The 22,315-nt window shown below is 39.4% G+C and overlaps 1 protein-coding gene across 5 annotated transcripts in view; it reads left to right on the forward strand.

Annotated features, from left to right (window-relative positions):
- MIPOL1 (mirror-image polydactyly 1) overlaps positions 1-22,315 on the forward strand; it is a 359,424-nt gene that overhangs the window by 56,702 nt on the left and 280,407 nt on the right. For 4 of the 5 annotated variants that reach the window (XM_019488729.2, XM_059723064.1, XM_019488733.2 and 1 more), the window contains exons 2-5: positions 2,528-2,619; positions 10,739-10,800; positions 13,478-13,615; positions 14,987-15,066. In XM_019488729.2, the coding sequence (XP_019344274.1) occupies positions 13,611-13,615; positions 14,987-15,066 (85 nt within the window). In that variant the 5' untranslated portion in view covers positions 2,528-2,619; positions 10,739-10,800; positions 13,478-13,610. The remainder of the gene's footprint in view (positions 1-2,527; positions 2,620-10,738; positions 10,801-13,477; positions 13,616-14,986; positions 15,067-22,315) is intronic. The other variant, XM_014611343.3, reaches the window with a different exon arrangement.

The raw sequence follows: 22,315 nt of genomic DNA on the forward strand, positions 1-22,315 counted from the left end.
AACTGAAACTTAACGGCTGATATCAACAACAAAATTCTTCTTTCCTTTTCTTCGTTTTGCTCAGTGCACTCTGCCTTTAAGAGAGATCTTATCTCCCCAGATCTCCCCGAGTGATTCTGCTTCTTTCTGATGTTGGAGTAGCCATCACTCAGACCCTCTCTTTCATGAAATTCTTTGAACTCTTGTTTCATTTCAACAAATGTTCCAAACACAAACAAAGAAACCCTAAATACTTTTTTTTATGTGTACCCTGCAAAGTAATTGTCCCCTTTTAGCTCATCGCCGCTGCAGCCAATGTTCCCGTTGGCTGCTTGGAGTCCTTCCCGGGAGACTAAATTTCTTCTCCATTCAATCTGAGCTCAAATAAGCTTGACCAATCTACCTGCGGCTCAGAGAAAGGATCCTCCAGTGTCTCCTTCATCCCAACAGGCTGCTTTCCTTCTCCTTTCATCTCCCAATACTCTCTCAGCCCCCCGAGCTGCTGCTGTCTTAGCACTTCTGTCTTAAAGAGACAGCTGCTCTGGAAGCAGCATTCTCCGTGTTTTGCCACTTCTGCCACTCTTGCATCTTCACAAATAGGAATTCAGTTATGAATTATGTAGGTTATGAAAATATACTAATGCAGCTAAAATATAGTTTAATATATTGAATTCAGATGCATTTAAATTCTTATCTTTTAAGAAAGAAGTATACTTGCTTTCAGCTCCTTTGTGCTGCTTCTGTGGATCTCAAGGTCACAGGGCCAGGAAGAGGCCCTTCCATCTCCAAAACCTTTAGACTTGATCTCTTCCCCTGGGGGTTTTTAGCAAGCACGGCAATACGCTGCTTGTTTCTAATCTCTACAGGAATGAATGGATGCTGCTGCTAGTGTCTATTCCCAGTCCTTTGAGGCCTAGTCAGGAGGACAGGAACAGATCCACCAAACTCTAGATCAAAAGTCAACAATAGAGGAAGTCCACAAGCAAAGAAGGCACTGAATCCTTCTTCCTTCTCTGGTGAAATGGTAGTGCGCCCTGGGGGCAGAAATGGATCTTGCTCTTGCATCTGAGAGTTGTGCTGTACTGCTTGTCCTCGGTGTACAGGAATTGTAATGATCTGGTACTGTAGATAGTCTTACGTTAAAATCTTTCTATTATATAGTTATTAGAAAACATTTTGGGGGAGTAAAGGGTAGCAATATATGAACCCCTTGTCTTAAACATCTTATTCATCATTCAAAAGAAAATATTTTATAAGAGGGGGTTTTTTTTAATTTTTTAAAAAATTTTCAATTTTTCCAATTTTCAGAAGGAAACAAAAAAAAGTCCTCAGAAAAAAATGGGGGAAAATAGTTTTTTTTCCTAATTTTTCTGAGTTTTTTTCCAGGCCTTCACATCTCTATTCCCATTACTATGTTTGCCCCACATAGGCCATGTGTTTTTTAGTCTTGCCCAGTGTTGGCTGCATTTAACCAACTTCATAATTATTAATCACATGCTGCTTTTGGCAGCAGTTTAGTGATAGTGTATTTTGTGAGGTTTCCTTGTATGCAAATATAAGATGAGGGCTTTTTCCTCGTGTTGATTGAGGGAAAACTTCATGTTATGTTTGAGTAAATCCAATACTTGTTCCACCCATAGAGGTAGAGAGCAGATGGATATACTGTATAGCTCTGTCCTCTGGTGTAGCCTTGCTCTATCCATGAATACACGTGGATGCTGCCCAGTATTAATCTAGTTTCTTTAAACCTCTGTTTGTTAAGTACATTTCTTTTTCATCAATTCATCAATATGTAGCTCATTGAGGTGCTAGTGTATTTATAGGAAAAAAAGATTGTCTATCTTCCTGTTTCTAGGCAAAACTCAAGCAGAAAAGCTTGCTGAAACAGGTTATATAGTCCCATGTTGCAACAAGAAAAAATTATTACTTCAGTTTGACTGTTTGCCATATCAACTTAGTAGCAAAAATGCTCTGAATCACAAATAAGCAGCTTTTCTATTAACTGTGTAACCTTAAACTTATCTGAACTCCACCCAAGTAAATGTCTTCAAAGGAATTTTTGAAAGGTATTTTACTGTGTAAATTGTGATTTTTTTTTTTTTTGAAAAATTTTCCCCCCTATTCTCATTTTCTAGTCCAGGTAATGCAGCTATCATGTGTGACATGCACTGTTAGCATTTGCAGTTGATATTTATTCAAGTCACAGTCATGGAATATTTTAGCAAAGCAAGGCTGTTCTTCATGACCTAGGTTGTATAACTTCATAAATGAAAGAAATATTATCTAACTAGAATGTTCCATTTATTCAAATATGTATTTCAAATCAGTTTTAAGTAATATTTCATTAATGTTAAAAAGGAAACACAGAATAAATAGTAAGGGTTTTACTGTAAGGATGCTGGTAGGGCCAATTATGATTAACATTGCCCTGTACTTCGGTTTCAGTTGCTTGTGATTTTCTGCAAAATTTTAACATTTGGGGCTGAAATTTTCTGTCTGACGTTTGCCTCTGGCTCAGTTTTGGTTCTGTTTCATTTTTAATTTTCAGATGAGGAGGTTGAGGTTTTTTCCAAGAAAAAGATCAAGAGGAAGAAGATCGTTTTGTATATTCTTACAGACATTTGGAAACTTCAAGCATTGGTATTTTTTTACAATAGTTTTCTTGAAATTTGATAGAGGGGGTGGATTACTCGGGTGTTGGTTACATGTCCTCTGACATCTATGTGAAAATTTTGTCAGTTTATAAGCCTTTGAAAGTTGTCACTTCATGTGACAACTAAAGAGTTGCCAGAGTTTAGCAACTAAACCTCTGATGAGTCTCTTTGATCTAAATATATTGCAACCCAGGAAAACATCAATTGAGCAGACCCTCTCCCTGTTGACACAAGCATTATTTGCATGATCACATATATGACCAAGTAAGGTGTACAACAAGTGAAGCAGAGGATGGTGAAAAGAGATGTGATGCTGAATAGGTAGAGTTGAATTTAACAGTGGGGTCTGGAGTCTATCAGAGTTCCCATGTAGTGTTGGGCAAGTTTGTTTAAACCAACATTTTCAGTTGGCTATTAATTTGATACTCTTAACTTTCTAGGCCCCATTTTGAAATACTTGGGGTTGGATTTGCAGAAGTGTAGAGCACTCGGCCTCTGGGCTCTGCAGCTGTGTGAAAGGGGCTCCAGCCAGATCTTGAGCCATGCAAGTGACCTCAGGGGCAGCGGGTCAGGAGTGAGGGACACCAACAGGCCTGGAGGGTAGGAGTCTTTGGGTTGGAAGTGAGGGGCACTGGCAGGGCCAGGGAGCTGCAGGTCCAGAGTGAGGGGCACCAGCTGGGGGGTTGTAGATTGAGAGTAAGGGGCAACGGCATGAGCAAGGTCTGGCATATCAGGGCCGCTCAGTGCCACAAAGCAACAGGGAGGGCAGCTGCAGCCGTACCCACATGGCTGTCGGGAAAGGGGGAGATTTGATTTTCTGTGATAAAAAAATCAAATATCAAATTATATAGGTATCTGAAATTTATTTTATATGATGATTGAGGCACTGGTAGACTTCCAAATTGCTTTAAAATTGTAAATATATTGATAAAACATTATGTTCAACTGATACCTATATATCTAGTGATGTTTCATTTTAATTATGGAAAAACGCAGATTATGGGGGGAAATTATTTAAATCAGAGAATTTTAGATTTTTAAATAGAGAAAACCAGGACCCTGGTGATCATCCTACAGTTAGCCAGTACACCCCTAAGATCTATCTACATTTATGTAAACCCAAAGTTCCATTTTTGCCCCCTACTGTTGTCATTGCAATGGGGACAACTCTGAGGGGAGGAAGCACTTGCAGGCTGGGTCCTTTAATTTTCAGTATCCATTTACATTCTGAACTGTTTTCATCATGCTGAATTCCATTCCGATGCCACGCTTGTCTGCTGTATTCATTAGTCTCTGACTTGCTTTACAATATGTGATTCTTCTGCAATGGTGCCAGGCTTCCTTCCCTTCCCCCGCCCCGCAAGACTGCCTTGGCTGTTTAGCTGGCTCCTCTAAGTACTTTTTCCCTTTTAATTTCTGTAGTATCTCACACAATCTGAGAGAAACATCTTCTGTGTTACATTGAAAGAAACACTAGCCTACCTATCCTAAGCTAAATAAGCAACAGCACATGATAGGGCATGTGCCGTATCATACACCTTAGGTATGTTGCAAGTTACAAAGCCAATGTGTAGGTGCTGAAAATAGTCTGAAGTGTTGTTAATGGGGTATAGCATATTTATCCCTAAGTGCATTATTGATTTAATAACTTTTTTACCTAGTTTTGAAAGGTAGAGTTTTTCTGTGGGGCATAGGGAAAATACTGTTTGGATGATGATTTGTTTACGGTACTTAAAACATTTTAAATTGAGGAAGGAATTGCTATTGAAGCTTTAAACATCTGTCAGCAAAAATATGTCCTCTGTTATACTTATACAACTGTTAGCTTTAATGAATCTGTAGCAGTGCATAAGAGATTTTGGGCAGAATTTGCACTTTACTTTTATGGATGTTTTTCTTAGATTTATGATGATTTATAACTTACCTGCAATGTGTTTGGACCCCAGAACTGTGCGCCACACAAGTTAAGAGGATCAACAGTTCCGTCTCTGCCCATCTGCATTTAACATTACTTAAAAGAAAAATAGATGCACACTTGTTTTTTGTAACACCTGGAAAACTACGTGGCAGAAATATACGGGTTCCCAGGTTTTTTTTTATTCTGTGTCCAGAAAGAATACAGTGCAAAGAGCAGGCCCATCTGAAGTAAGTGGTAATGATCATGCAGTTTAGAAATTAGTGATGAACTATTTACAGTTCTTTATTTTATGTTTACAGTAAATTTGCTCTTAGGAAAATTCAATATTTTTAGAGGTGACTTTTGAGGAAAATGTAAATCTGCTAGCTAAGTACTTCTATTTCATTTCTAGATTTGGTAGCTCCCACCACGATTTCCACCTTTTGAACCTTTCTATCCAACCCTACAGTTTCAGCTTTTGGCTGAGCAGACAAGAGCTACTAACAGTTCAGCTGTGAAAGGATTGGAAGTGTAGCTTTTGCCCTGAGCAGGCAAGAGAATGAGCAAGTTGAAGATTAGGCTCTGTCCCTGCTCTATGCAGCCATAGTGCTGGCAAATTTTTTTTTTCCTCATTCTGGCTTTCCAAAAACAAGGTGTGTGTCTTATTTGGGAGTATATGATATGTGAGAAAATATGTTTTTTGTGGACTCTTATCAAATCCCCCTTTAAACTTTTCTTTTGCAGCCTATATAATGTCAATCTTCCAACTTTCCATGGTAAGTTTGGTTTCCTAGACCACTGATAATCTTTGTTGGTTTGGAGTAGACACCTATTTGCAAAAGTTGCAGGCCTTTCTGGAGGGGGCAGCTGACTGTAGGCTGAGAGTCCTTTCCTTTTCCTTCTTCCACTCTCTCTTCTCTGCTTTGAGGGCAAGGCACTTTACCTTGAAATGAGCTGCCATTTGGTTGTGGCTGCAATGCCATAGGAGTTAGTTAGCAACCAGCTCCTCTTAGCTCTTGATGCTAGCATCTCTTTTTTTGAGGTACTAGCCAATTGCCCATCAGGAATGGGGGGGACAGAGTGCTGCCACCCACCACTTCATGCCGCCACCATCTCCGAGGAGCAGGGGGGGTGGGGAAGCTTGCCCCACTGTCCCCTCCATCCCCCTCGGCCAGCACCCTCTGCCACAGCTGCCTCCAGGAAGCAGGGGGAGAGGGGATGAGGCCAGCGCCACTAGCTTTGCCCCCCTGCTCCATCCCTGCCATCATGGCAGCATGCCGCCACACCACTACCACCGTCTCCTGTCCGGAATGCACTTGGAGCACTCTAATTGGTTGTTTCATTAAGCATTGTGATTGGTTGTCTTGGCAGCCAATCAAAGTGCGAATAAAGTGTTACGGGCAGACAGACAGACAAAGACTTTTATTATGTTAGAATGCCTTCAGTGTGTCCTTGTAGCATTTCCTGTAGCTGTCATGAGATCTCAACCTCAACTATACTGGGAGTAGAGCACTCATTTTGGGAGTCAAGCATCCTCATGCAATGCCTGGTCCAGCGAAGTTGGTGCTCGAGGATCACCGACTCAGTGCCGGTAACAATGGCTTCAGCAAAGATACTGGCATTTGTGTGGCAATCCTCACATTTGATTCAGAGAATTTTCCAGAGGCATCACTGGTGATACCTCTCCAGGCTCTTGATAGGCATATGCTACCACCAAAGCAGCAACAAACACTGGACTGAGAATACGTGGCAAGTGCTTTCAAAACATTTCAAGTGCATTGGATTGAACCTTCTCCAAAGCTTCTGTGTGCCTCCCCTTTCAGGTACACTGTAAAGCCAGGAATCACCAGCCACTCTGGATGGATGGTGTAAGAGACGCAGTACATCCTGTATTTCCATTGGTAAAGTCCTTTGCAGCAGAGTTGGAGGTTCAGAATTCAAACCGAGATCTTGATGCAAGCTGAGGGCTGCTTATACATGTACACAATTTATTTTTCTTTTAAAATAGAAAAAGGAAGAAATGGCATATAATCCAAATACTGTAAGAGAAAGTTTAGGTTTTAAATGAGAATACTTGAAAATCATGAAAGCATGAAATTCCATGTTATGTATTTGCAGTAACTAACTTAGCTTATTTCTTATAAAGTAGGCTGCAGCCTATGAAGGCTTATGCCTCTCTGAGGTAGTCCATAAGGTGCCACCTTTGGCCAGCCTTCTGCTTAACTTCATCCTAAAATGGCTAACTACCTCTGTCTTATTTGAGAGGTAGAGAGTTATTATGCCAATCACAGACTGATTTGGTTGTGTCTTGGGCGCTCATCAATTTTTGATATGCCAGTATGTTCAGTTTTCAGTGTGGAAATGTAAGCTTTTTGTGGGGGTGTGCATCACCGCATCAAAACTTGGCATCCAAGTGAACATTAAGAAAGCTGTCTGTTCATTCCCTGGGGAAATGCCTTCAGAGCTAACTTTTTTATTTAGCATGTCTTCCTAGATTAAGTCATTTGGTTTGGATTGGCCTGAGGCAAAACGTTTCAGGATATTTTAGAAGTTCCTGGTGTCTAATTAACCTTATGAAAATAGTACTGAATTTCAAACTGTGCTTCCTTATCAATAAATTGTAAGATCTTTGCTGCTTTTATAAAACTCATTCTCAATGTCCCTCATATAACAATGGTAACTGTCACTAACTTTTATTGTACAAGACAAATGCTGGCTTTGGTTCCATTCCAAATGTATGGAAGGCTGGTAGTTAGTATATTTAAAAATAAAAAGCTGTACACAATCTTACACGATCTTTCCATCCTAACAAATAACAAAATTGTGCCTGTAAGGTGTATTGACCCCCACTTGTTTTTATGAATGGAAGGGATGAAAAATGGGGATGTCCAGGCAAGCGAGGTAGTGAGACAGGGATCCTACCGATCTTAGTATCATGTCCTTGTCTTTGTGCAGTCTTAGAAACTTCTTCAAAAATGCTTTTGTGGGAATGAGTTTGTGTAGATCTGGAAGAGAGAGTGGGGAGGATGGTCACTCTTTATGACCTATTACTCCTATAAGCCTGACTGACTTTTCAGTAAAAGAATTCTTAGAATGATAATAGAATTAGTATTAATTCAAACTTTTATTTAGTCTCTGGTGATGGTTCTGGTGACAATGGTTAGCAGGAAAGTCTTTGGTCCCTGGGCTCTTAAACTCAATGGTGAGGAACAAGAAGAGGACTTGGAGGCACAAGTTGTCTGTAAATCATATTAGTAGGCAGAGATTTTAGAGAATATCTAGGGAATCAGGAACAACTCCCAGCTAAACACTACACTTTCTGAACTTGCACCCAAGAAAGAATGCATTGAAATCTGTGAGAAGATGAACTCAGTTTCCTAACCCCTGAGCAGGAGCTGCTTGTCTGAAAGTTTAGGAGGAGAAGGTGAAAGTAACTGCATGGATGATCCAAAATCTACTAAGGGGCAGGGGGCGGAGAGTGCAGCAGAGACTGCCCCTCAGATCATGGGGAGGACAAGAGTGAGATGTGGCTGGAGCCCCTGGGTTGGCAGGGAACACTGGGATGCCGGGTGGGTAACGTTTTTTACCTCCTGACACCATTCTGTTGTCTCTGGCAGACCTGGGGATAGAGGAGGGGTGCAGAGCCACTCCTGCCCTGCTTCAGGCATAGATTAGGAGAGAGGCTGTGTGGGAAGATGGGCTCTGTAGTGGACAGCAGCAGTGGCATGCAACTTCCTCCTTCCAGCCCCTGTCCTCTGCCCTCCTTCTCTATTCCCACCCTCACACCGCCCCTCCCTGCTATCTGGGTGCAGGAACTGGAAGGAGAAATCTGTGTGCCACCACTGCTGCCCCTGGCCAAACCCAGCTTCCCACACAGCCACTTTCCCAGCCCCCTGGAGCAGTGCAGGGCAGGAGCATGTCAGGAATGGCTCTGGAGCTCTGTCCTGTACTTGCATCAACCAGGGATGTGGCAGTGGCACATAGGTTCCTCCTTCCAGTGCCTGCTCCTGGCCATCAGGGGACACCTGTGGGTGAGGATCAGGCAGGGAGCATGTACTGGAAGGAGGAACCCATGCACCACTGCTGCTGTTACCTGCCAAGCCTCATGCCCAGCACATTCACAGCCCAGCCCATGGCTGGAATGGGACAGGAGCTGCGCTAAGTCTCCTTCCACACCCAGATCAGCTAAGGACAGCAGTGGAAGGGGGTATGTCTCCATTGCTCCCCACCGCCCCAATCCCTGCCTGTGCATTAGTAGGAAATAAGAAATTTGTAACATGACTGTTAAATATGGAATACATAAATGTAAGTAACCTTTGTGATTTGCTCTTCTTCTAGTGTTAACACATGATAGCCCAATTTCTAGTTCTGGTATTGGTGTGTATCTGCTTTTCAGTGCAAATTGCTTACTAATTTAACTTTTTTGGAGAATGTTGACTTCACACAGCAGCACATTTCATCCAGTCTGTTGAGCCTTCTGTGGTGCTTCCCAAGAGTGTTTCCATTTGGGATTTAATTGCAAAAGGATGTTTGTGCAGAAACACTAAGGCATTACCTGTATAGTGAGCAAAATATGACCTAACACAAAGAAGCAATTTTTATCACTCTGATGAATGTGCTCTACATTGGCAATACTGCTCACAAGTTCTTGGCTCCAAAACCACTCTACTTTGGTGATAATAGTTATTTATTAAAAAAGAATGATTTAACATCTGAATACAGTGATATGTTATCAAAGTCCTTTAAGATGACTTAAGACTCACCAGGGTGATTTTGCTGTATGAGCCAGCGTGGGAAGGCAGCTCCCTTAGGATATGTTTGCACTACATTCACTGTTGTCACTAGCTTGTGACTAGCCATGGCAGCAGGGAATTCGGTGCACATTGCAAAACTCACCTGACAAGTTGAGTAAATACTTGGGTGGTTAACCCATGCTGAACTCCATTCAGCCATGGCTGTATCTCTTAGCAGTAACTGAGCTAGATATTTTGGAGCTAGCTTGGGTATAGCTACTGTACAGTGCATTTCTGCTGCTGTGTTCGTCTTGAGATGTTTATGTAATTGTGAATGACATGGGAAGTTTGAGACATTCTGTGTTAGCATGTTCTTTGGACTTTTGAAAAAAGAGTAAGAATTATTGGCATAAGTCTTACTGAAATGGTCAGTTTGCTTTAGGTTAAGTGACTATTGTCCATTATAAGAGCTAGATACCAATATGTTAAGATGCAATAGGATGAGAGCAGACCTAATTGCATTCAGATGCAACCAGAAACATAAGTTTGTGTCAGATGAATGGAAGGAGTAGCTTTGTAGGCTGAGGCAGAGAAAGCAAACCTGATCATTTTGTGTCTGCAAATATATGGAGGTCACTGAACATAGACAAATGTGAGCTGGAGTGAAGAGCCTGGATGCATATGCAGGGCACAACAAAATCCTTATTTTCTTTAAAAGAAAAACAGCAATAAAAAGCAAGGGATAAACTTGTTCATACATTGCTACCAGGTTATTGTTGGTTATTCTTGAAAAGTCAGAAAAATGCATAATACATTTATATACAATAATATCTATACTATTTTCCCTTTTAACCATTCATTCTAATATGTTAGCTGTACTAATGAGTAAACTAAATGGGGATCAGCAACTCTAGTCATTCAGGTCCAGTTCTTGCAGAGGAATATACTTAAGTTAACCTCTGTGCCCACCCACAACTCCAAAAGGCAGAAGACTCTGCGGATTCCTTTGTAGGATTAGGCCCTAAATGAATGAGGCAAGTGATGATTCTAATTGCCATTCCATAATGAAGGTGATCCTTTTTTGTATTAGATATGCAGACCACAAAAGAGTTTGTACCCTATTTTCCAATTATGATATGAAATAGGAGTGCATACCGCAATGCATAAGTATAGGTAGATCTTAAGGATTTGTGGGTATGCTGCGCATTGTAGGCACCCAAATCTGGTGAGGTTGAAATAGCACATAATTTCCCAAACAGGGTTGTGCCAAAACTTAGGTCATTTGTGAAATGAACACAAAAATACACAAGGTAAGAGCTAACGTTGCATAGTTTACTTTGAGTGGCTAATATAAATATGTTTATATGTGTTTAAAAGATTGAAAGCATTGCAGTAATACTGTAATAAATGTGTACCTATATTTGATGTTTAAATTTAAATGGGTGAATATCCATCAATATTTCTTTCATTTGCAGGAATATTTTTGAAAATCTACTCCTCATATATAGAGTCAAGATTATATTATCTATCATTTAAGGTGAGTATAAGGACAAGCATTAGTATTTTATGATCGATTTTTCCTCTGTTCTGGAAAGCGTTGAAGTTTTCATTAGCGTTAAAATATGTTGCATGTTTACAGAAAGCCTGAAATCTTAATATGTGAACCTATCAGGTTTTAATTATTTGTATCATTAGAACATCTAATTTTGCTTAAGAATACGCAAATGTACCATTAAATCTGTTTTTTAAGATTTTTTTTCCAGTTTAATGTCTGAATCCAAATTCATAAAGAGTTGGAAAAATGAGATGTCTGAGCTATAGGATTCACAGGGATTTCATATGAAGCCTATTTAATCAGGATAACACTGTTATTAATATTCATAAAGTCAGCTGGAACACAAATGACAGACTATGGGGCCTAAAAATTTTTACTTGTGAATTTATTAAAAGCAGCTTAAAAAATTAATGGAATTTAAGTAAAGTTGGTGAAAATGAAAATCTTATGTTAGCAGAAATAATCTTTATTAGAACTTCCGTTAAGACCATCTTGCATTGATATCTTTGACAGATTTCATTGGTACTTAAAGAAGAAAGATGCATGAATGGTCATTTAAAAGGATTTAAACACATTGGCACATTAATTTTTACATGAATAATAAGTAGCTTCCAAAAGCAATTAACTTACAGTGTACAAGATTTGAATAGAAAAATAAGATGGTGACATAAAAGGGCAAAGCAAATGTGCTGTACATTTTAAACTTAGTAATATGACTTCTTAAAATTATTTGATTTATTTCAGCATTACAGTGTATATAATATCTATGTAGAGCTTTATCTGCAACTTCTGTTTCTTTTGAAGGGCAGAACGATTAGGAGAATGCACATAATTTGTTGCTAAAAATCTTATTGACAAAGAACTCAAATTATTTAGCAGATTGCCATATACTCGTGAATATACCTTTTGTAAAGAATTTTTATAAAAATAATCATATACTTATGTTTGCAGATACTTGTTACTGATTTTCATATAATTAACCTGAAACCATTATGTTTTGCTCCTGTGGAAAGGTAGAGGGAACAAGTAGTATGGAACCTTTTACATTTGTGACAAATTATTACATTCTATATTCTGATAGACAAGTCACCTCACATTTTAAGTTTAACAAGGTTCATTTTTGCATGGTTCTATGTATAATATGTCATCATCATAGACAGTTTATAGCCTTCCTTGCATGATTTACAGAATGTAATTGTAGTAGGAATATGTTTTGATAGCAAAACAGTGCAAGTGTAATCAACTTCACAGATTGCTTCAGTGGATTCTGAATAAGGTTTTAAATGCATTATATTTGAAGTATGTACTTTATCTCTGATCTTTTTTTGATATTCATTTTGTTTTTCCTCTTTAAAAATTGTCTTGACCCAAGGATTTACTGTGTTTTTTTGAAATTTTATTTTGAATAACTGAAATGTGATGTTAGGCATTCCTTTTTATATAAAACATTTCAGTAATGATTCCCTATGATCAATCCATTTTAAAACTTTCATTTAATGTGAAGAGAATTGATTATAGAACAGTTATTTTTGTATTTGTCAAGTGATTTCTTTCCAGAGAACCTTTAATGACTACAACTAACATCTAAATGTGTTGTTGATATCTGAATTGCTTTAATGCTGTCACAGTGCTCTAGCATTGCAATTAATTTTGTCACTCAGAAAATAACTTAGTGGAAACAGATTTCCTAACCAGTTTACTTAGTATAAGCTCTAAGCTTATTAGGTTTTGGGGGGGGGGGGGGGGAGGGGGGAGTTGTCTTTTTATGAAGAAGCCTTGGTACTTGGCTGAGAAATGCAATGTTTTAAAGGTACTATTTCATTTGTTGGTAACATGAGGAAAAAAGGAGGGGGGGAAAGCAGGGAACTTGGCAATCTTAAAATGTGTAAGTTGACTGCTATTAGTAAGTCTCTCTATATGCTCAACTGCTATAGTTAATTTTCTGTGCATGTAAGATAAACCCAACAATTGTGTTTTTATATATATATAATCTTCTCAAATAAGGCTTTATTTTACCTCTGATTTAGTTATGTCATTCTTTGGGTTGTGAAGTGTATTATTCAATGTATATGCACTATTATCTCCAGGAGAGGGCAGCATTTTACTACATCAGGTACATAAAAGAACATGCCCTGCTTAGACTGTCAATGTTTCTTGTAATTACTCCCAGTATATTTGTTGCTTGCTTATGAATTAACTTGCATTTATGGAACTAAATCATTCCAATCATTTAATTACACCTGAGGAGCTGAACTATAATTGCTTGCTTCCAACTAGGATCTGATATGGCTTGAGCAGTATTAATTTGGTGTTTACTTTTCTGAGTGCTAAAAGCATTAAAATGATTGTGCAATGGGATTACATTTTACTAATTGCTGGCATTCATTAGCTGGGTAAATGGCGAGGAAGAATGACTGTATATTGTGGAGGGATAAAATTATGGTTTTAAATAGTATATTACTAGGCACATTAAGGCCCTAAGACATGTTTTAAAATACTCCAGAGGTTATTAAAGACCGTATTTTCTTCATGTCTTGCTATATGAATATCTTATTAAAAGACTGCAATTATTATGAACCTTTTTCATGCAATATGTAGGGAAATGGCTTCATTGACTGAAACATATTTCCTTGATATTAATAACCTTCTATATTTTCAGCTAATCCAAAAGTAAATGAGGAACTTAGAAACTAAGATTGCCAACTCCAAATCAACACGGTTACACAAAATTGAAAAAGAAGCAGCTTACAGCTTCATTTGAGGACTTTTGTAAGGAACTTCATGCTGTAGATATGAGGTAAAGCTATCATTTAAAAAAAATTTCTAAGAAGCAAGCACATCAAATAAACAGTTGTGCTGCTTTCACCATATGCGCTTACACTTCAAACAATTAGGAGCTAGAAATAAATTTAATTCCTGAATGCTAACTGTGACTATTAGTCTGAATAAATCTTGTTGCTGTCCTAAAGAATATTTTTTATCTCGAAGTTAAAATTGAGCCCCTGTAGCATTTTATTTTTTTTAAAAACCTAACAAAACTCTTTCTTTTGCTGCTTAATTAGTTGAATATTGAAACACTTGTATGTTGATATAATTGAGTAGACTTTTACATCTTCACTTTTAAGAGATACATTTTTACACTACATCAGATTTATCAGCTGAAATGGTAATTCTTTATGCATTTTCATTGGCTCAAACATTACCTTTTCAAACGGCATTTTTAAGATAAATCGTATATTTGTTCCATTTTACATTTACTACTTGCATGTTCCTCTAACACGTGTACTGTGGAGTGAAAAATTGCTATTTGTATACTGTGTTTAATAGATGGTAGAATAAATATTATAATAGATAAAACCTTTATTTCTTTGGATTTCCATAAACTGCTTGGTATCATGGATTTTTTTACACTTCTCATTATATAAAACAAGAACTTTTTTTCTTGCTTCATTTTTATTTATTAAGTATAATCTGATATTTGACCTAAACTTTTTATTATGTGCCTAATTTACAGGCTATTTAGGGTTTTTAATATCTTAGGTGGTGTTAATATTGTGACCAAAAATGTAATTTTATATAACAGTATATACATTATGGGCCAATACATAAGAATTACAGGCTTTTTTTATTTTTGGAGATAGGAGCATTTTGCTTCAAAAGTTTGGTTTCCACCCACCCCTTCTAAACATAGATGTTAAAATTTGAAAATGGGCTGTTCTGTTTGTGTATTTGCCTATGAAATTCAGGTATACATACTCATGCTGATAAAGGTAATACTGGAAGCACTTACTAAACAAGTAAAGCTTGCTACACTGACTAGTCTTTTAAAGGGACTATTTATTGTAGTTTGTGCTTTGCTCAGTAACATGTATTTGCAAGATCAAGCTCTATAACAAGAAGGCAAACTAATAAATTCTTCAGCAAAGGCATTGAATGCAACAGAAAACTGAATAAACCATTATATAAACTAAACGTGTGAAGAGAGAGAAATCTCTTACTCAGGAACATAATTTAGCATTAACTGTTAAAATACACAGAGTTTATTGTACTACTATAAATATTTTTTAAATCATTTGTCTTGTAAATTCTCTGTCAAATAAAGGCAAGGTATAGGTGTGTTCTAATATATTGTTTCAAGTTTATTTATCTAGAGTTGGCTTTATTTTAGCTCTGAAATCTTGGAGCAAAACTCAGAGTTCGTGCCAGATCAAACAAGTTCAGAAGTACAAATGGAGGACTGGTCAAAAGGTAAGGACTTTTAAGGTATTAATACGTAACCTCAGGTGTTATGCCAGTGCTAGGTACTGACTGGAATATATTTGTTTTTGCTGATATAATAGCGACTTTTTAAAATAATTTTGTGCCAGCTCTAGAGAACATTTTTGGGTGAAAGATGACCAGCTGCAAGCTTCTTTCTTTTAAAAGAGAACTTTCTGAAACTTCCATGAAAATGGGGGGGGGGTGTAAATCTTCTACCCATTTAGTTTTTCTGGGTTTTATAACATTAAGGAATCTCGCTTAAATTCTCACCATTACTTTCTAAGGGCCTTGTTACATGTTAATCTTAGTCAGCTCCTGGAGCTTTTAACCCGTGGATTGTCCATACGTTAACACCTGAAACTAGTTTTAAGCACTCTTTAGGTGGTTTAGAGCTGCAGCACTCCCAGCCTAGGTTTCTCTCTGACCTGCATTACCCAGCTCATGTTACACTAATGTGCAGCCTCTCTAGGCTACATGCTAGTATAAACACCCCACCCACCACCCCTCCCCACTGGCTCAGATTGGGCTCCCTGCCCTCTCTTGCCTTCCCCAGCATCCCAGATCCCTGCTCACTGCCCCCCTGCTTCCCCCTCCCTGCTTACATGTGGCTCCCCATGTTGTCTGTCGCAGGGGAGCAGGCAAGGGACTCATCCCTATATGTGTCCCTAAGATAGACAGCACAGGAAGCCACAAGTAAGTTGGGGGTGGGAGGCAGTGAGTGGGCATCTGGGTGCTGAGGAGGGTGTGGGGAACTCTGAGGGGTAGGAAGGCAGCCCCAGGGGCAGGAGGAACCAGGGAAGCCCCAGAGATGAGGGGGAAGCCTGGAATGATGGGGGTGGGGGGGGGGGGGTTCTTACCTCTCAGTCCTCCAGGCCCCTGCTAGCCTGAATGTGTTTCTGCTCCAAACTTGAGCTAGCAGTAATGCTAATCAACTTTTGAGCAGCTCACAATGTAATGCAGGGGTGGGCAATTATTTTGGGCAGAGGGCTGAATAGTGAGTTTCGAAAAGCCATCAAGGGCCGCATGACAGGGAGCCCAGGGCAGATTAATATTAATTTTCTAAATGTTTTAGGGGCTCCACAGGCCAGATACAATGGCCTGGTGGGCTGCGTCCAGCCCCCGGGTCTCATTTTGCCCACCCCTGGTGTAATGTGTAACAAGTCCCTAAGATTGCTCTTTGCTCTCTCTTTCTGTCTCTCTCAAGTCCATTTTGAAGTAAGCCACTTTTTCCCACTACTGAAGCTGTCATTTGTGGTGTGAAATGAAACCTTGTCTGTTAAGGTAACTAAGACATAATTTAATATTATTTCAGTTTATGTAGCAACATAGAATTTGGTGCAACTCAAGGGACTTTTACTAGATCAAGGGACTTTTACTTTCTTGATCATGATAGAGAATGATCATCTTGCTTTTAAATGAACCAAAGGGAATTCATGGGCATGCCTTAGTTGCAGCATACACAATTCTGCAATAAATGAGCATTTTGTGAAGAGAAACACCTGGGGGTTGAAAATAGTAGTGGTGACTGTTGTAACTAAATGTATCTGTAGTGTATATTTATTAGAATACTAGAAAAAGTATGTATGTGTATACATAAAATACATATACAAATGTACTTTTTTTTTGTATTCTAATATATATGGATATATGTATACATGCACACCCACTGTGTGTGTGTGTGTGTGTGTGCACAATATAAAATATGGGTGTGGAGAAGGACTTGGGGGTTACAGTGGGCTGCCAACAGCATGCTCTTTTTGCAAAAAAAAAAAAAGAAAGAAAGAAAGCAACAGCATACTGATTTAAGAGGAGCCTCTTAAAAATCTGGGGAAGTGTTTCTTTTGCTCCATTTCGTACCAGTGAGACCTCATCTAGAGTACTGTGTCCAGTATTAGACCCCACACTTCAAGAAGGATGTAGACAGCTTGGAAAGAGTCCATCTGAGCAGCAAAAAATTATTAGAAGTGTGGGAAAATATGAGTTGTGTGGAAGAATAGAAAAAGCTAGGGTTATTTAGCATGAAAAAAGAAGGATGAGGGGGAATTAAATAATAGCCTTCAAATACCTGAACAGTCATTGATAAAGGAGGTGGTAATCAGACATTTCCCTGTGACCATAGTGGACAGAACTAGTAGAAATGGCCTCAAGCTGCAGCAGAGGCAGGTCCATAGGGGTGCAGTGGCATGGTCATAACCTCTTTTCAGAGCATACCAAGAGGCCAACAGCCAGGGATTTTAGGTCCCTACATCAGGTAGGAATTCCTGCCTGTTCCTTTCCATGATCAGGAGAGGTATGTTATATCACATCCCCTCTCTTCCTCTTTTCTAGCCTCCCACTTTTCCAATCCCCCACCCACTGCTACCACTGTCCTCAGCTGTTCTGGGGCAGGAGAAGCTTTAGAGCCACTCCTATCCTACTCTAGCCAGGCTGCTCTGGGATCCAAACTCAGCCAGGGACAGCAGCTGTGACAGTAGTGGCAAGTGGATGCCTCCCTCACTGAGCCTGTCCCCAAGCTAATAAAGAATGCTTGGGGACTTAGAGGGATCAGGCAGGTAGGAGGAACCTGTCCACTGCCCCCAGATGTACCTAGTTTCCCATGCAGGCTGGGAAGAGCAGCTCTGGAGCTCTCCATGCCTTTGGGTCAGCTGGGGACAGTGGCAGTGGTGGACAGGAGTGGAAGGAATAGTAGAGGAGAGGAAAGGATGTGCTGACCATAGGCAGAGGGAGAAAACATTATTTGGGGGTGCTGAGTTAAACTTAAAAGATACTTCTACTGTGCCACTACACAGACACCACCCAGCAGATAAGTGTGTGGTGGGGGGGAGGGGAGTGGGGAAGGGAAGAGGAGTAGGAGGGGGCAGACTGAGCGAGCTGAGCCACACCACACCACGCCATGCTATGCTATGCCATGTGCTTCCTGTCATTGAGTGGGCAGGGGACGTGGTGCAGCCAGCATGTGCCTCCCAGAGCAATGACAGTGGGGCACAGAGTCCCAACATGCAGCAGCAGCTCACCTCCTCTCTGCCCTGTGCACAAATCTGGGGGTCACATGGCCCCCATGCCTTCCCCAGGTGTGCCCAGAGGCAGGAGCCCCCCTCCACAACCCTGGATGAGCCTCCCAGGGCTCCAACTGTCCCAAGAACTGCCCTGGGGCCCCATTCACCCCAGCCCCTGCCCTACTCCCTCCTTCACCATGGGAACCTCAATCTGCCCCACCCATGTCCCTTCCCCCCACACACTTACCTGCTGGGCACTTCTCCACATGATAATGGGCTGTGTTCCTGGCTGCCACCTGCAGCAGGCTGTGCCTGCCTGTTTGTCTGTGTGTGCCTCTCCCCCTCCCCCACTGCAGCTGCCCGGAGCCCATGCCCAGGCTGCCCTGTGGCCCTCTGCGTTGCCACTACTGCTCCGTGTTTTGTGGGGCCTAAGACCTGTTAGCCCTGGCCTTCCACTGCCTATAGTGCTGATGAACATGGACAGGAAGGCAGGAGGTGTGGAGAGTGGAGGCGGGGTTCTTACCTACTTTGAGGACTTTAAAAAAGTTCCCAGCTGCTGCTCCTGGGAGTGGGAGTGCAGCCACCCCTGTAATACTAGTTACTGTTTCTACATCCTCTCCCCCACCCCCCAGTCCCTTTTACGAAGTCCTAGATCTGCCTGTGAGCAGAGAAAATTTAGGCTGGAGATTAGGAAGAACTTTCTGACTATAAGAGTAGTCAAGCATGGGAACAGACTATCTAGAGAAGTTGTGGAATCTGCAGCCCTGGAAATTTCAAGAGAAGGTTAGAGAGACACTTGCTGGGATGGCTTAATGAGAATGATCCTTATCTGATCAGGGGTTTCGACTAGATGTCCCCATGAGGTCTCTTCTAGCCCTATTTTCCTATGATCCTAAGGGTTGAATTTTCTAAAGAAGCGTCATACCCTTCGTAGAAAACAAGTGTCAGAAAGATGATGCATCATGAAGTGGCCCATGTAGAAAGGCAAGGACGGGCAAAGGAAGGCTGAAGCTCATAGGCAAATGGTGCTCTCTCATAATTTCCTACCATACTTCTATGCTCAGAGTGTCCGGCTTTACCCATAAAGATTTCTCCTATGAAAAAACTTGGTAGTACATAATGTATTTTTGTTTTCTGGATTTTTACTTTCCAATTTTTTCCAAATAGAATTAGTTTCAAGTATATCATAAAACGAACTTTGTTTGCAAAGCAGAGAAAGCATTCTTTATTGGGGAAGATGACTGTTATATAAGTTGGCATGGAGAATTTTGTAGGTATGCAGTATGAAGAAAATTAACATTAGACATCTTTTTAATATTCATATTGTGAATTCCTTGAAAAATATTTCTGAATCAAATATTTTTGAAAACAAAAGTGTTCTTAGTTTAGTAACTTAGTTGAAACTCGAATTCTCATCTTTCATTGTATTATATTGTACATTTTATATCACTTTTGGAAGTATTTAGTGTCTTTAGACCTTTAGGGGTCAGCATACCCTAAGAATGGTTCAAAAGGTTAACTGTTCCAAAATGGCCTAACAATGAATACCTTAAATGTTTGGTGTCTTATAAATTTACAAAAAACGTTTTTACAAAAACAACTCTTTTACACCCCCCCGCCAGCTATTTAATAAATTCTGTTTATAAGCAGTTTCTGAGAACATTTTAAAAGTTATTTTCCATCCAAATGTTTATATATTTGTGGTCTTTATAAAACTTCATGCATTTTACATTGAGTGAATTAGGAAAGATGGAAGGCAGGCAAAGCATGGCAAAAAACTGAGCTTTAAGCACCAGTTGATGGATCACGTGGTTCCCATTTGCAGGAATAAAACACAGCATCCATTGGAAAGATTAGAAAAAGTGCTTACTATTAATACTGTTAATAGTTTATATGTTGCAGGTTGCTGAGGTCTGTTGCGCCCAAGACTTTGCTATCATATTAGTCTAAGTTAAACAATGTTATTTCACTGGACACCTCCCTGAAACGTTATTCTGATACTTACAGTTCAGTTGCATTATGTTGGTATAATTTAGGTGGCCACCATTTTGGGTAAATGGAAGAAGGTTATCAGGGTAGGTACCTGATGAATTTTCTGGATGACCTTGTATATCCAAAATGACTAATAATGTTTTCCCTGAGAGTCTAAAGCTATTTTTGACCAATTAAGCTTTTAGTCGGGCTTCTTAATCATTCATGGTATCTTTCCTTTCTGTGGTGTATACTGTGCTGCCTCCAGTTTTCCCCTGCTGTTGCTGCTTATAGGTTGCTTCAAGAATAACTCCCAATGATTGATTTTAGAACTGGTTTTACAGCAGTGCTAATAACACTGGTTAGGGAGAAGGAGGATAGCCAAAAAACTTAAGCAAATATTATTAAGCATGGCTGAGATTAAATTCAGTTGAGTAAAAGAAACTCAGCCAACCAATGTGAATTAAAAACAACCCAAAAACCTCACAGTTATGACCTATGGAGAAATATCAGTTTTAACATTTAAGTGGTTAATTATGCAACTTACTAATGAACATGACAAAACAAAACATTTTAGAGAAATGTAAGATTGTTCTTTTCTATTTAAAGTTTGGAATTCAGTATTGTCTTTTGAAACCTCTTGACTGCTTATAAATGTCATCACATAGACCGAAGAGGTGATTCTGCCTTTGTTCATACATACTTGAAAGGGTTAAAAACTAGTTTGATAGGATTATTGTTTTGGAAAGTATAGTCTTTATCTTCACAGGACCTTGTTTTTAATGGGAGGACAGTGACTTCTTTCACATTTCCATCTAAGACTACTTGTGAGAATGGTTCAGGATCATTGGCAGCTGGCCAAGAGAGATTTTCTTTTCCAAATGAAATGCACAGATTCCAAGCTAGAAAACATAGGGCTACAGTCATTATAAAAAAACCCCACAAACTTATTAATAAAAAATGCATATAATGTTTACATTGAAAATGTACCTGGATGCAGATCTGTTATCCTTTAGTTGCATAAATGTACAGCAAAGAACACAAAAAACAAAAATTAATAAAAGCAGATGGAGAAGCTTGAAAAAATATTAGGCTCTTAATATGCATATAAGCTTCCCAGGTCTAAACTTGCAGTTTCAATGTTCTAAGTCAAATCTCAAAAATAACTAGTAAAATTGAAGGGGCCTTGGAAATAAATTTGCGTCTGATTTAAAGGATGCTTTTACTACATGATAAGCTGTATGCGAAGGGATCAGGGTATATTCAGTTCTTAACTTTGAATTTTTGCTTTTTACCATTGTTCTGTCTTGAGTTTGTGAATTTTTTATACTTAGGTAAACAGGCCAACACACTTTCTTAAAATATAGAGATATTTTGACTAATCAACCAAAAAACTAGGCACATTCTTTCACTGCATCCGAAGTGAAAACATTGGCCATTATATTCACTGTGATTATAGCATCACTAACTTTTTAAAAGTTAGAAACTTAGTTTTTGGTTTTTGTGTTCCTTTTAAAATTGGCGAAGTAGTTCATTTTAAATATGAAATGTCTGCAAAGACTGTGAAGATTTTACTTGTATTTATTTTTATCTTCTTTTTTTTTTAGTTCAAGTTTATCTAATAATAAGATTTAACTTTAAAGATGCTTTGGCTGCTCTTTGTTCATGACCTACAGCTTCTTTTGCCCCAAATAATTACATGGCGCCCATGCAGGTGCCCCATCACTGTACCATGCACCTACAACTCCCACTGTACATTCCAAGCTCACCCTGTGCTGCTGCACTGCCCTGCCTATTGTAGTGGGGACAGGACATGGAAGCTGAAGGAGGAGCCCAGAGACTTTGCAGCTGGACCAATGTGGGAAGCAGAGGCCAAGCAGAACCCTGGGGCTGCTGTTTAACTCCTTGTGGGCCACATGCATCCCATGGGTTGCCAGTTGGACAGCCCTGCTCTAGGACAATGATGAACACCTAAACCTTGGTTAGAACCTCCAGGTTTAAAATCTTAATAAAATTGGAGTATACTAGCAATAATTTATATTCATCTTATTGCTTGTTAATGGATTTATTGGAGAGTAAGTTAATAAACTAATGCTTACTGTAAAGACTTGGAGTCAAATTCTAGTTCAGTAGCAGTGAAAATGAATACATTAGTTCATCTTATCCCTAGAATACCTTTTCATTTGTATAAAATTCTGCATGCATTGCATAATAATCACGGGCCTGTTATGAACTAGCAAAGTTGTGATGATTTAGATTCCATTAGCGCA

This window comes from Alligator mississippiensis, chromosome 2 (genome assembly GCF_030867095.1).
Source record: "Alligator mississippiensis isolate rAllMis1 chromosome 2, rAllMis1, whole genome shotgun sequence".
Lineage (NCBI taxonomy): Eukaryota > Metazoa > Chordata > Crocodylia > Alligatoridae > Alligator > Alligator mississippiensis.